Raw genomic sequence first — 16,393 nt, 5'->3', positions numbered from 1 at the left:
TGTGTGTGTGTGTGTGTGTGTGTGTGTGTGTGTGTGTGTGTGTGTGTGTGTGTGTGTGTGTGTGTGTGTGTGTGTGTGTGTGTGTGTGTGTGTGTGTGTGTGTGTGTGTGTGTGTGTGTGTGTGTGTGTGTGTGTGTGTGGGTGGGTGGGGGGGGGGGGGTGCAGCAGGATAGACATACCAGTAGGTATACTTTTCAGCATTCAAATTCCAAAACACCAAAAGGCAACTTTTTATGCTTTTGTGTGATGCAGCTGCTGTAGTATGATCAAGTAGGGTGTTAATTTAGGGGGGAAAACACACACAAAAAGAATATGGAGATAAGAGGTTTCTGTTAAGTAGCAGATATGTGTGTGATGGTTAGCATCATACGTACATACATACATACATATATACATACATACATACATATATACATACATAACCAGCTATCAGGCTAGTTAAAAGAAAAGTCGGTATACAGCTTCACCTTCTTAAAATAATGGCCTAAGTCAGTTTTCAACCAGTGGTCCTTGAGGGGGTTCCAGGTGGTCCTCAATGGAGCCTTGATGTGAAAAGGTTGAAAACCACTGGCCTAAATCATATGTTTGCCTAAGTCAGCTCATCATGAACACTGGTAAAGTCCTAATTGAAAAGGACTTAGGCCATTTTTGGCCTAAGGCCAAATGTTAAGGTAAAATTGGTCTTGTGATTTAAAATTAAGTAATTTAGTAATTTAATCCATACATAACTGACAGTTATTTTTATATAAATACTAATAGTCATATATTATTAGGAACATTTTGGGTGAAATGATTAAGACATATCATATACTGTAGGTTGTTTTTGTCTCCACCAGGCCGAAGGCATGGGGAGAGAGTATGTTTTGCACTCCGTCCGTCCGTCCGTGTGTGTCCCCGTGTGCCCGTGTGTCCGTCCGTCTGTGAACAGCTAATCTCCGGCATCGTTAACCCGGTCCATGCCAAATTTAGCACACACACTCCCTGGATGCCAACGATGAACCTCTGCCCAAAATTTCCAGAACGGCCTGTTATAGCGCCACCAGGAGGCCGCTTTGTGCAAAACAAGTTTTTGGACAGTACACCTACAGATTTTGTCCAAACATCACGCAAATTGGTACACAGTCTCTCTAGAGCCATTCAACGAAACAGGTTTTTCAGATTTCTCAGACTCCATCCTGATTGGCTAAGATTGTCTTCCAAAGTTCGCAGGAGTGCTCAGTTTCAAACAAAATGCTGCAAATCATGAACACATCGTGTGATTTCCGTGAAATTGCGCACGCACATTCCCACTAGGCCGAGGAAGAAATGCCATGTGAACATTTTCAACTCAGCCTCATGGTGGCGCTATAACTGGCCGAAAAGTGTTTTTACCTCCAATTGCACGGATTTGTGGATAACTTTGTATGCCAACTCCCTAGAGGCCAAGGAAAAACCTTTGCCTGGAATTTTTCACATCTGCTCTTTATAGCGCCACCAGGAGGCCGACATATGTAAAACACATTTTCTAATATTACTCCTTCAGATGTTATCCAAATTTCACACAAATCGGTACACATGCTCTCCATAGTCATGTGATCAAGACGGGTTTGTTTGATTTCTCATAATCCACCTTCATTGCCTACGATTGGCATCTAAACTTTTCAGGAGTAGCCCGCTTTGTACCCGTTTTGTACAAATCGCCACAACTACTCAACGCAGCGTCCGATTGCGGTGAAACTGTGCATGCATATTCCCACTGGGCTGAGGAAGAAATGTTTTCAAATCAGCCTCATGGTGGCGCTACAACAGGCAAAGCCGTGTCTCACTCACTCACACACACACACACATAAGAAGGTGACAATAGAGTGGGTCATAAACAACAAGGACAGTTGGAACCTACTGTAATTCATTCCTTCCCAAACCTTTTCACTCCAGACCCAAAAGAGACATTGATGTCTTCCTGGGACCCAAACTAGTGAAAGTAAAGTTCCACAAGCTCACAGCGTGTTGCCATGCGGATATAAACATCCTAAATATTATGTATGAATGCAAATGCATAAATGCAAAACTACAAATATAAAATAACTGACCTCATTAACCTTTCTTGCACCTAGATGGAAATAGATAATTAGTTTTGATTCATTATTCTTTCATACAAGACACGGAAGGTATTTTTGACATTGTGACACTGAATCTTTCATAATGTTATCCGTCATAATAGTCAACCTGTCGCAGATGCAGGGACGAATTCACTGGATCTCACAAATCGTTTGACTGCAGCACCTGAAGTCTAACCGCTTAAGCAGTTGACTGGGGTCCCCCAAGGGGTCTGTACTTGATCCGCTCCTTTTTACCCCCTGTACTGATAGTAATCTCTTCGCCAAATTAGCTGATCTACTGTACTGTACAAGCTCTTGTAGATGTGTCAATGTTTGCCAAAACACATGACCAGATGAGTAGCACTAAATAACAACATTGATGACTCATCACCAAGCACTGTAACGCATACGGGGTATCTGCTCATTTCTCATTTTTAAAGTGACAATTTTAGGTCTTTTAACTTTTTTAATAGATATTTTTCCCCCCGAATGGTCAAATATTAAAGTGACAATTTAAGGACTTTTTAAGATCTTTTTAATACATCTTTTTTTCCCCCGAATGGTCAAATATTAAAGTGACAATTTAAGGATTTTTAAGATCTTTTTAATACATCTTTTTTTTTCTCCGAATGGTCAAATATCTATTATACAATTGAAAAGGTGTGCCCAAAAAGCTGTGCGCAACCCAGGAACAAAAGGCACCAGCTACTACGCCACTGACACACTGCAACACACACTGCAACAACCCACTAAACACACTAACACGTCACAGACTTACCCTCCGCGTCGATCCACGGCTATCTCCTCATGTCGCGCAGCACGCCCACACTCAACACCAAATAAAAAATGGTAAAAATTGTCATTGCACTGCCACTAAAGCCGCCTCCCGTCCAGACACACAAACAATATCAATATCAATAACAAACACAAACACGCCACAAGCACCGACACCCCCGCCTAATTTGTTGCCAGGTCTATGAAAACAAGCCCAGAAAAAATGCCATTCAACACGCTACTTACAACTCGCTTACAATTCGCGGACCTGGCAACACTGCATCCTGTTTTCCCATTGGCTACGGTTGCTACAACACGCATTTGCACTGCATGTTGGGAGCAACACAGCTTAATGTAGGGGTCACCGATTGCTGTGCTACATCCCCCTCATGTTCTCACCACCCCGTTCGGCTACACCACACACACTAACCTACACAATTCTCCACATGCAACACAGGGCCCTTATTGCCTAGCCCCCTCACATGGCGATCCCCACGCAGCAAAACACAGGCCAGCCAGCCACACACACACACCCACACACACACAACGGCCACGTTCGGAAATATCGCACTGAGCGCACTGTGCAAATGCAATGCAAACTAATAGGCGAGTGTGCTTCGGTGCGGTATTTCCGAACGCGCCCATCTCATCGCCACAACGCGCGCAGTCGGATGCCAAGCTCTTCCGCGCATTATTCCTTTCCCAGTCTCACCACACCACGGACTCATTGTAACCTCGCATCAGTGTTACTGCAGACACGTAATCACACTGTGGAGGATTTGTGACTGAGTGACTGTGTGTGTGTGTGTGTGTGTGTGTGTGTGTGTGTGTGTGTGTGTGTGTGTGTGTGTGTGTGTGTGTGTAGTTTGATTTCAGCATGTTTTACACTGCACAGTTGCGCAGTGCACACCATGGGACAAATCGGCTTTTCACCCCCTGCCACTGTGCCCACAAACGCATGTACAAGAGGAAAACAATCTAAACATTATATACTAACGTCAGCATCGGGCAGATTAACACACACAAGCGTTATTAGTTGAGTTTTCTTATTGAAGTGCCTCTGAATTGTAACTGTGCGTTTATGTCAGTCAGCGATGCGATCCGTTGTTATTCAGCCACCAGCAGCACCATACGCACGGACTGGAGAGAGGCGACGTGTTTCTCTCCCTTCGGCTCATGTAGCCCTCATTGTAACTACAAATATTGTTCCCGAAGAAACAATGTGGGGTCACTGCAATCCAAAAGATTGTAGGCCTACTATAATGCAGTCAAGGTCCCCACAAACATATACTACAGTATGTTCTGCTCCATTCTCAACATCTTTTGGTTTCCAAAAACAGTAACTTATTGTAAGTAAACAAAAACAGTAAAAAGCAGTTTCATGTGTGCTTATTTTAATTTAATTTAATTTGCTTTGATGTGAAAATAAAATACAACAAATAATAATAATACCCATCCGTTACTACATGTGAAGGGCACAATACTGGGTTTAAAAACACAGCTGAAACATGAAGTGGAGTCTGTCAAATCTCGCAATTTCCTTCTTCCCATTGCGCTGCAACAGAACTAGGATGAGCCGCCCGAAGGGCGGCGAAATTCTAGTTACATACAATTGTGAAAATTGCTTCACAATATTTATCTGTGGAACCGAGTCAAACCTAAACGCAATGCCTACAATTCCAAGTGCTTGTCTGGGTGGGAGGGGGAGGGGTTGGGGGGGTCCGTCCCCCGGTTCAAATAAAGTTTGGAAAACCCTCGCCTTAAAGGTATATTCAGTGATTTTACTTAATTCAAATATCACTTATTTTTTCTTTTTTTCTGGATAATCCTCCCTACTATAGAGTGTGCTGACCATATAAGGAGTTCCTCCCTGTCCCCAGTGAGCCCCTGGGGTCAAAAAACCCTAGTTTCAGTTTTGGTGGCGGGTGGCAAAGCCTTCATCCAATCAGGATGAGAGGGGGCCTTCCTCCAATCATGATCGAGTGGGGGCGGGCCTTGGTGCACATGCTGTTGGCCTGTTGCACTTCCCCCCACTGTAGAGCGTGTGCATGTGCACATCTTGTTACCGGGGCGGTCTGGGTGGTTTTCCAAATCACCCAAATCACTGAATGCTCCTTTAAACGAGGAAAAGTTGGGAGGAAAAGGAGTACGCGTCGTGCTTTTGCAGTGGCGTGCACAGACATTTAGAGGGGCAGGTGCTCAAGTTAAAAAAGGGCACCTTGTGCAGCGCGTGGAACCGGCCGGTTGCCTTAATCTATTTTGGGCGGGAACCCCTTTTGGTGTTAGCATTATGTTGTGCTTTAGCTATTGAAAAATAGCAGATCTACAAGCTCATAGCGCGCCACCGAGTGGCGCGCTACGAGCTTGTAGGTCTGCTATTTTTGAAAAATCGAAAAAAAAGAAAAAAAGAAAAAAAAAAGTTTTTTATTTTTTATTTTTTTCAAAAGGGCACATTGCCAAAAGGGCAGGGGGTGCTCTAGCACCCCCTAGTGTCTATCTGTGCACGCCACTGTGCTTTTGTATTGTATTGGCAGAGGTGGCAGCGCGTGATCCCTGTAGCTACAGGAGAAAAAAAGAAGCAGGTGTAACAACAACGGTCACAGAAGAGCGCGTCTAATTCCCCTGCCTCACCGCTGCTCTTGGCTCCCTTTAACTCTTTGAGTTAAATTGATGGCTCCGGCTGCGGCGGTGGCAGGGCTCCTGGCACGGTGATGAACGACGCCCCTTGGGTGGCCCAGATGTTCCGTATTAATAATAACCTCACCGACAGAACAGAACAGAACAGAACAGGCTACACACCTGCTTTTGTTCCCTAAAAATACATCACTTTGAGCAAACTAGTTAGTTTCCCCCACGAGTCACCGGACAGGTTTGTGTCTGTCCTTAACATGCATATAGGACTTTCCTCTACTCTTTTCACCAGTGATGGAAGGAGGTACCCTGAATTCATTGTTGTCGGCCAAAAACCTCTCCCATCTATCTCCATATCGGAAGTTTTTCTTTTTTCTTTTTTTTTGTTTTTGTAAATTACCGCCCTCCTGGAGTGCACTACGGCGCCACACGAAAGCATCAAAAGTAGCAGATCTACAAGCTCTCGCCACATTTTGAGCTTGTCGATCTGCTGCTTTTGCTATTTTTGAATTTGAATCCGGAAAAGTAAAGGGTTTTGGACATATGAGGTTTCCACCCGACAGAGACGGTTTGGTTACAATACAAAATACAAATGCTCTGTTACAAGTAAAGGGCCTGTATTCAGAATCATGCTTGTTACCACGGAAATGGTCAGTAGCGTGACGTCGGGCCACGACGTCACGCTAGCCTATAAAAGAGGACGCAGACGTTCAAGAAGTGTGTGTGTCCCAGGATAATCTCAGCAGTAAGACCGACAAGACATAGCTACGCGTACCAGTGTTAGGCAAGACCAGTGAAGTGTACCGGCTAGCAAGAAGTAGGTTGACTCAGAGGTGCCAGGTCAACAACAGTACACCATATAAACATATATATAATCATCATCACCAGTATAAAGAGAGGTATCTGGGTCCAAGTACTCCAGACTCAAGCCCCCATCCAGACTCCCTCGTACACCACAGCCCTTAGACAGCTGCCTATATATAGGAATATAGGGAATCGTCTTTACAATGCTTGAATTAATATTATTTTAGTATTGGCGTCGAAATGTATAAAAAGTCAAAATTACGCGTTGGGAGCTTGCTCGCTATTTTCGAATATAGTGAAAGTACAGTGCTTGGGTAAATGTACTTTAGCTGTAGCGTTTCACGGTTGAGAGACTTTTTTCAGTTGAATGATAACTGTTTCGATTGACTATTTGAGTCTTTTTACTATTAGTTGTTTCCTGTATCAGTAGCATCTTTGTGTTACACAGTGGCTACCTCCAGGTGTTATGGTGCTGTCTAGGTAAATCTCTTATTTGGAGAGTATACAGTATGTCTGAACTTTCCCTGCTATTCTGAAGTCATTTTAACTTTGGTTTAGTTTAGTTTTTTGTTGTTAAATGTGTGCCTCAGTGGTTTTGCTTTCCTTATGTTGTATGTATGTAATGTGGTTATCCCTCTCTTTTTTTTTTTTACCTGGATTTAAACTCTGTAACTCCCCCGCATCCCCTCCGAGATCACTCCGGGGTCGTAGACAAGCAGATTTTTCCCAACACTGCGACTGAATAAGTCACTGTATCTGCCAAATGACATTCGCCGTTGGCGACATTAAGAGCAGAGCCATGTGAAACAAGTTGAAGAGTTCCACTGTTGTGCGAGGGAACAGATTTACATTAGACTGTAAAGTGCATTCTCAACCACAGACATGTTCATTGTCTACGTTCTGCATGTGAGACGCTTGAAGCCGGAGTCCTATAGAATCCTTTGGAGGAGTCGATCCCTGTGGAAGCATCGTGTGTTGGAATTACCATGCACCAGTCATCTTACACCAACTGTACAGGAACGTTGGAATTACCATGCAGGCACCAGTCATCTTACACCAACTGTACAGGAACGTTGGAATTACCATGCACCAGTCATCTTACACCAACTGTACAGGAACGTTGGAATTACCATGCACCAGTCATCTTATACCAACTGTACAGGAACGTTGGAATTACCATGCAGGAACCTATCTTCATATATACTGGTTATTGGTTATACTGGTGATATTTGTCTCCACCAGGCCGAAGGCATGGCGAGAGAGTATGTTTTGCACTCCGTCCGTGTGTGTGTGTGTGTGTGAGTCCGTGTGTGAGTGTGTGTGTGTGTGTCCGTCCGTCTGTTACCAGCTAATCTCGGAATAGGAATATACCCCACCCTTTTCACATTGGCCTGTTATAGCACCACCAACAGGTGGATTTTTGCAAAACACATTTTTGAAACAAAATGCTTCAAATCATCAAATTGCCATCCAAGGTGTAAGAAGAAATGGCACCCTTTTCACATTGGCCTATTGTAGCGCCACCAGGAGGCCTGCCCTGGTGGAGACCTGTGCCCCGAGGGGCACTTTATCTAGTTAATGCTTATTATAGGATGGAACCATTTCTTTCAAGTCTTTATTTTTATTTTATTATTTTTGCGACCGTATAGGTAACATTTACTATAAGAATCTGCATTTCCGTGTGTCACGTCACATCTCCGTATATGGAGCTGACCTGTTCTGACATTCCATATGTTGATTATTCCCCTCGATGTCTCCCTTTTGACTGATACCTGTCCATTCAAACTCTAGACGGGCCAGCCCCAAAGTTATTAGTGCAGCTGCGCCCGGCAGCCGGCGAAAACTAGAGTTCTCAACAGGCCCGAAAGTTAAGGCCCGGCCGGCCCTACCTGGGCCCTCATCAAACCCTGTACACTCAAGACACGCTGCATATATGGCCAGTACAGAATTCATTCCATATGTTGATCTGACCCCCCCATGCCAAAGCGCCAGCACTCGACTGACCGCATCACTGTCGTGCCAATAATCCTGATAAAGCACACTCTCTTGTGTAATAGAGCTTAATTAAGTATGGCTTTTTATCTAACACTAAGCTGTGTTTTCTCTCTGTTGACAGTGAGCCCAGCGAGAGACAGGACTCGTCCGTGTCGAACCCGTTGGAGGCAGACACCAAAACCCAAGCCCTACAGTTGTACTGTAACACAGGTATGTACTGTACTGTATCACACTCCTACATAACCCCCTCTACCCGCTAGAGCTGTACTGTATCACACTCCTACATAACCCCCTCTACCCGCTAGAGCTGTACTGTATCACACTCCTACATAACCCCCTCTACCCGCTAGAGCTGTACTGTATCACACTCCTACATAACCCCCTCTACCCGCTAGAGCTGTACTGTATCACACTCCTACATAACCCCCTCTACCCGCTAGAGCTGTACTGTATCACACTCCTACATAACCCCCTCTACCCGCTAGAGCTGTACTGTATCACACTCCTACATAACCCCCTCTACCCGCTAGAGCTGTACTGTATCACACTCCTACATAACCCCCTCTACCCGCTAGAGCTGTACTGTATCACACTCCTACATAAGCCCCTATACCCACTAGAGCTGTGCTTCTCAAACCGAGGGGGGGGGGGGGGGGGATTATTTTGGGGGGTCCCCGGATGATTAGCCTATAAAGTTGGGTTGCAATGGCTTGTTTCGGTCATTTTATTTTGAAGTTTCAGTCTGAATCGGAAGCCCTGTGTGTTTCTGAACCAATCAGAGTGTCGCATCCCTTCAGGCGACGCGCGGAGCCTGTTTGTTTACAAGCGAGAGACAGACGGCAAGCTCAGCATGTTGGCTACTAGTGTCTTATTTCCAACCTATTATGTTTTCAGATACATATTTTAGCGTGCTGATTAAGTTTAAAATGAGTAATACGCTGTCTGGATGTTCTGTAATCAAAATCAGCTGTGTTTGGAGGAACGTGCACCTATGGGAATCAAACAGGTCAATGAAACGCATCCCGTTTTCGTTCAAAGGGAGTAATTCAAATTCTAATTCATGGACACTCGAGTGGGGTGTGACCCAAAAGTACAGCAAGGAGAGGCAAAGGAGAGTTAAAGCCCACCCGGGCGGACTTTTATTCACAAACACGGAGGGAATAAAGCAGTAAGGCTGCTCCACAGAGCTCGAGTCCCGGACGCACTGCAGAGGAGAGGAGAAGTAGAGTCAGTGGCAGGTTCACAGAGGAGAATATAATGCATGACGTTTAACTGGCTAGCTCTAAACACTGAGAACCCTAAGCCCTAACCACACCAAAGGGTCGAGACGGTTTTAGCATTGTCCCTGCGGGTTATATGTCCTGTTGCACGTTGACGCGCGTCGTCCCTAGTGATTCAACGCATGGAATTCAATGTCCCAAACCACACCAAAGGGTCGAGACGGTTTTAGCGTTAACTCCTTGCAACCGTTTGGACCCAAGGAGTTGCATGGTGACCCTTTGGTGTGGTTAGGGCTTAAGTCTGGCTGAAAAGCTTTACCAACCATAGACCAGTGAGGAACTGGCACAGAGCTCCGGGCGGGGCTGGCTCTTGTAGACTCAGGTCAGGAGATGATTGCAGATGCCGCTCAGGTGAGGAGATTGGATCTGGGAAACACCTGCGCTGAGTTGTGCTGTGGAGTTCTCTGGGACCCTCTTGTGCCCTGACGGGCACAGACCACTCACAGCACATAGGTGTGGAGTCGATGGGGAGCAAGACGTAACACTTTTGATATGAAAATACACAAAATTTTAAATTTTCCCATTGTTTTGGCATCTATTGTTAGGTATGCCCATATGATATCTGTTAGGTATTCCCATCTGTTAGGTATGCCCATATGATATCGAAAAGTGTGAAAAACGTATTTTTCATTTCACTACGTCTTTAATGCGCTTGTGTTTTCGCAATCAACGGTAAACAAACCAGCACACAGTATATTTGGGTATCTGCACATTTCTAAAGGTACCATGTAATGACTTTTAAGACCAAATTGTCAAATATTACACAAGAAAGCAGCAAACATTGTGAAAATAGCCCATCTACAAGCTCGGCTATTTTCACAATATTTATCTGTGGAACTGACACCGAGTCAACCTAAATGTAATGCCTACAATTCCAAGTGTTTGTCAGAGTCCAGTTCAAATAGGATTATGTTGGGGGGTCCCCAGTTCAAATAGCATTATTTTGGGGGGTTCCCAGTTCAAATAGAATTATTTTGGGGGGTCCCCAGTTCAAATATGATTATTTTGGGGGAGGCCTGAAAAGTTTGGGAGCCCTTATTGCACTATCCGTCTGGACTGTTAGAGTATATTTATCGTGTATGGACATGTTGACAGCATGACTCCACTGCGCGTACGGATATGCCAAATACTGTACAGCCGGGTTGCGACGATGGATGGAGCCCTAACAGGACATTTCTGTGACGTCCATATCTAAATTTGGCTCATGTACCGTAGACATGTTTTGAAGTACGAGTCGCCTGCCTCATGTCGAGATATACCGCTGGGGTTTTCAACGGCAAAAAAGACCGCATGGCTGTCCCGGTGTTGTCAGTGCTCGCTTGTGTCAAACCCTCAGCGCCCTGGTGCCGTACACGTCCAATGACTCACTGATGGTTCTCCAACTAGGAGCACAACAGGCACACCGTTGAAACGGAGTATAGCTGTGAGCTGAGCTTGTCAGCAGGGCCGAGCAGGGAGTGTTGGGTAGTGGGGGCGAATGCTCTACTACGTCCTCCCGGTGGGGGCTCCTCGCTGGCAGGTGATTCGGTATAGGACACTATAACGGCACTGACAACACACGACAAAAAAACGTACCGTTCAATTCAATCTCAAACGAAAGAACCTGCGGGGTGGACAAATTGCAAGAGAGGAAGGTGTTCTCACCGTCATGCTGAGAGACATAACGATAGAGTGACGCGTGGGAGCACACTGAGATGTACTGTACGTCTGTACGAGGACAACCAACCACAGTGTGTCTACTGCACTAGTAGCTAGTGGGATTGAACAGCTAATGATCAGCAGGGCCTGCACTACACTAGGGCATACTGCGTGTCTGTAGTGTCAGCTAGCTTCATGCTGGATGCCTATAGCAGCACGGCTCTGTTCTGTTCTGTTCTGTTCTGTTCTGGTATGGTCTGTTCTGTACGCCATGGCAAGTGGAGTTGTCAGCTCCCTGGCACGCACGCACGCACGCACGCACGCACGCACGCACGCACGCACACACGCACGCACACGTGCACGCCGGCACACACGCACGCACGCACGCATGCATGCACACATGCACACACACTCTCTGGCAAGTGTCGTTGTCAGCTCTCTCCTCTCTCTCTCTCTCTCTCTCTCTCTCTCTCTCTCTCTCACACACACACACACACACACACACACACACACACACACAAAACCTCTCACTCACTCACGTGCGTGCGTGCCGGCGTGCCGGCGTGCCGGCGTGCCGGCGTGCCGGCGTGCACGTGTGATCCATTGGATGTGATCCATTGGATGTTATATCAGGTGTTGCTAGTTCTTGCAGGCAGCGTGATGCGGGCTGACAGGGCGCTGTCACCTTGCATAAAGTGCAGGGCGCTGCTCATGTCCTGTCACTGTCTCCTGACTGTACTGGAAGAGAAGCCTACATGTGGTGGCATCATCCCAGCCCAGCCCGGCCCGGCAGCCTCGCAGCCATAGCTGATCATTCAGAAAGCCTTCGCTATAGTCCATAGATGTACCAAGTCCCTGCCAGCGTTGGACAGTAACCAAATACATACTTGAGTGACTGTACTTACGTGCATTTATTGAGTACCCCCTGTACAATTTGGGTGCCAGGGTTTTTTTTTTAATAAAGGCACTTCAGTCAGGACAACTCAAGAATGGAGGGAATAGATATTTATTGAATATAAATGAGCAATATGTTTATTATGGTTTGGCTAAATCTGCTTTTTAGGTACTCAGATCAAGCGCATCAGTCCCGGCCATATGGACTCTGAATCCCCCGCACCTAAACAGTTGATCCAAAACGACAGGTGGTAGCTGGGGTGGAGGAGGGTGAGCAGCAAGGTTGTATACAGCAGCAAACCTTCCAGTTTATGTAGCCGGTATGAAGACGGAGTGAGTGTGATTGGCTGAGTGAATCATGTGGATGAGAGCGTGATGCTGAGGCGGCCCAATTGACGGCCGTCAGCGACTGCACTGAGGTTTCCTGACTGAACTTGCTCCGCGCATGTCTGTGACAGGCGCGATGCTCATTAGAGTACAGCAGATAAAGCAGATCTACAAGCTCACACAGCACGTCAAAAACCTTTTCAGTTGGGGGGGGGGGGTCCGCGGCCATCAGTTTGGGGGTCCCTGACACAAAACGGTGGGAGAACCACCGCTTTATACCAAGTGATCCCTGCTTACATGTAAACTATATAAGTTGCTCCTAATAGCAAATTCACAGGTTTGTTTACACATCTCTGTATTCCCTTTTATTCTATTTTTTGCATCTATTATACTTTGTTTGTTTCATGCTTGCTTTGGCAATGTAAGCCTATGTTTTCTCATGCCAATAAAGCCCCCTTGAATTTTAAACCGTATTTGAACATTTCGTTCAGACATTTTCGCCTATAATGACATGCCCAAAATAAGGACGCCAAATAAGGACAGCATTTGACAGAACTATCCGCTCTACAAACTCACAGTAGCCAGAAAAAAGCGGCCCAAGCACAGAGACAACTTAGGTCCAGTTTAGTCCAGAAGGTTTCACATAGACTGAACAGTAGGCTAACAGTACAGTGTTGTAAATGAATGGACTGTATGTACAGTAGGCTAACAGTACAGTGTTGTAAATGAATGGACTGTATGTACAGTAGGCTAACAGTACAGTGTTGTAAATTAATGTTTTTTTGTCTTGCAGCACTTGAAGCACAGACAGAGCTCCTGGACCTGAAGAGCGAGTCTGACAACGACACCACAACAAAGTGAGTTCCCCTTCCCATGTGGGCCCCTGGGGAGTACAATATCACACGCACGCACGCACGCACGCACGCACACACAAGAAGCTTGTAAAGTCTCAATTTGAGCTTTGTGTGTGTGTGCATGCGTGCGTGCGTGCATGCGTGCGTGCGTGCATGCATGCGTGTGTGCGTGCGTGCGTACACGTGTGTGTGTGAAGTCCTCCTTCAAGTTCAAAGGGAAGGCTCTGTGTGTCTGATTAGAGGAACACCCCATGTGGTTGAAGACATGGCCTTAATTGCAATGAAAACGTATGGAAAACGTGATCTCCCCTCCTCCTCTCGCCTGCAGTTCTTTCCATAATCATAACATCAGCCCTCCAATAACACACTGGCACTCGACGCCCTGATGCACGTGCAGTCACACACACACGCACGTGCGCATGCGTGCGTGCGCATGCGATTTTATTACTATAGTATACTTGTGAGGGCCAACATCACCGTCTTTAAATGTTGACATCCTCACAAGTATAGAAATAAAAGTGTGTGCGTGCAACAAGGTCTGTGTGCTGTAAGCAGATCTGCCCAGAAAGGAATGGTGTAGAATGGAAATTGGAATTACCCCAAGAGTTATGAGCACTGTGGTAATGAAAGGGCAAAGATTACACTGTCTATGTGTGTGTTTGTGTCTGTATGTGTGTGTGTGTAGGTGTTTGTGTTTGTGTTTGTGTGTGGGTTATCTTGGACAGTAGGCTTCTTCTGCCTCAGAGTAATTTAACTCTGAAAGTGTACATTTGTTTTAAAATTCAGAGTTCAATAAAAACTGTCATGAATTTACAGCTGATCCAAACACATGCTTGTGTCATGATGTTGCGTCGAACACCATGTAGGACCATAACCACAAAACAGTGTTGATTTTCAATTAATGAACGATTCAAATTCAGCAGATTTACAAGCTCACAACGCTTCGCTGTGTGACGCGTTGTGTACTGCTACGACAAAGAATAACTTAGTTGGTTAAGTGGTTCATCAGATTGATCGATTCATTCAATTAATTTGATTAACCTACATAAGCAAGATTAAGTCGATTTTAGCTTTTAAATATTGGTTTTATATGTTTTGCCCTAGCAGTACAACAAAAAATGTAAAAAATAAATAAAAAAACATCCCTCTACAATGCACGACTGCAGCACTGAATAAATATACATCTGTTAATACTAAGCAGCCGTCACTGCTTCTAGCGCATATATGTTTTCTTTTTTAAGAATTAGTGTGTACGTGTGTTTGTATGTGCGACCTGTGTGCGGGAATGCACGCCTCCACACCCACCCCCACAGCAAATGCCCTCAGGGCATGTCTTGTCTGTCTGTCTGTCTGTCTCTCTCTCTCTCTCTCTCTCTCTCTCTCTCTCTCTCCCTCTCTCTCTCTCTTCTCTCTCTCTCTCTCTCTCTCTCCCTCCTCTCCTCTCTCTCTCTTCCGTCTCGTCTCTCTCTCTCCTCTCTACTGTTGTGGACTATACATTGGTGTCAGTGGGTTTCTCTTGATGTCGTAACGACGCTGTGATTGTGTGTAGTTGAGCCCTGAGCTCTGCCCAGAGCGGGGATGCTGTTAATGACAACACTGTGACTGGCTGTGTGTTTGTGCATACATACATGTATAGTGCAGGTGGACTGTGTAGTCGTCTGCTACACCTATACCGTTCATGTCTTCCTCAGACACTATAGGGATTTCTTTGCTATCTTACAGCACTTCCCTGTGTGTACTTAAACTGTTGTGCCGCCTCTGGCGACTGAATTTCCCCCCACGGGAAACAATAACAAACTATCTCTCTCTCGTCTCTCTCTCTTTCTATCTCTCTCGTCTCTCTCTCTCTCTCTCTCTCGTTCTATCTCTCTCTATCTCTATCTCTCTCTCTCTCTCTCTCTCTCTCTCTCTCTCGTCTCTCTCTCTCTCTCCTCTCTCTATCCCACCCAAGGTCTTGGAAGAAAAATATACTATAACCACTACCCAACTCAATAAAAGACCAGACATGCGTGGACCACACACACATACACACACACACACACACACCACACACACACCACACACACACACACACACACACACACACACACACACACACACACCACACACACACACACACACACACACACACACACACACACAGAGTGACGTGCGTGCGTGCTGGCTGCAGGCTGTCCTGGGGTAAAAGCAGTCTTGCCTCTCAGACACTCACAGATCTCGCCGCTGCCAAATTGGGGGCACAGGGTGATCGCTGCATGGGGAAACATGCACGTGCACGGCGCTTCCCCCCCGACGTTCCTGGCGCTTCCCCCCGACACGCATCCGCACGCGTGGTGACGTCAGCGGCCGCGTGGGTGACGTCAGCGGGGACATCACAGATCGCACAGATAACAGCGCGACAAAGCCACGGATATGCTGCATATCTTTGCATCTTTGAATCTTTTGCATCTGCTCGTGTGAACATACCTGAGGCCCCGGCCATGCATGTCCAAATAAAGGTTTTAAATTGTTTTAAAACCCAGCGTTTCTTGGGGGGAACTCCTGCAGCTTGGCGTTAGGAATTGACCTTTGCGAGTGTTTCGTGTTCACGTTGTGCATAATCATAACGGGCAAAAACATTCTGCAACAATTGGCGAATACATTTGGCTATAGAGGCAAAAAACTGAACAGTGTATACTAGGGTTAATATCTCAACCGTGGTTTGTTTCCTAGCTGTTATGTGTTATTCATTTTAAATTGTTTCAATTGATTTGGTGATTTTTGTTTTGTCATGTTGTTGAACGAGTTTGCACTCTGAATGTATCCCAACGGCCATGTAAACATGCAGTGGCATTGTGACACGTTGGTGGGGTGATGTCATCCCTGTAACACTCTATTAACATCGACCATAAACATCACATTGCTGTCTCTGTCGGATGGAAACCTCACAGCAGATCTACAAGCTGGAGGTGCTGAAGTGTGACTCTGTAGTATGATCAAGCAAGGCGTGCGATTACGGGGACAAAAACCCCACAAAGATTAAATTATGGACATAAAAGGGAACGATATTAGGTAGGCTACAGTACAGAACAATCTGAAGAGAACAATATTCAAAGGAATATTCAGAATAGATTTGTAG

At 45.7% G+C, this 16,393-nt stretch overlaps 1 protein-coding gene across 3 annotated transcripts in view; it reads left to right on the top strand.

Moving 5' to 3' along the window:
• Window positions 1-16,393, top strand: part of LOC306927857 (homeobox protein cut-like 1) — a 151,565-nt gene that overhangs the window by 52,195 nt on the left and 82,977 nt on the right. For all 3 annotated transcript variants that reach the window (XM_079507724.1, XM_079507725.1, XM_079507723.1), the window contains exons 5-6: window positions 8,404-8,492; window positions 13,215-13,278. In XM_079507724.1, coding sequence (XP_079363850.1) covers window positions 8,404-8,492; window positions 13,215-13,278 — 153 coding nt within the window. The remainder of the gene's footprint in view (window positions 1-8,403; window positions 8,493-13,214; window positions 13,279-16,393) is intronic.

The sequence above is a fragment of the Electrona antarctica genome (genome assembly GCF_951216825.1).
Source record: "Electrona antarctica genome assembly, chromosome: 8".
NCBI lineage: Eukaryota > Metazoa > Chordata > Actinopteri > Myctophiformes > Myctophidae > Electrona > Electrona antarctica.
Note: the sequence above shows the minus strand (reverse complement) of the source record. Positions and strands in the feature narration are given on the sequence as shown.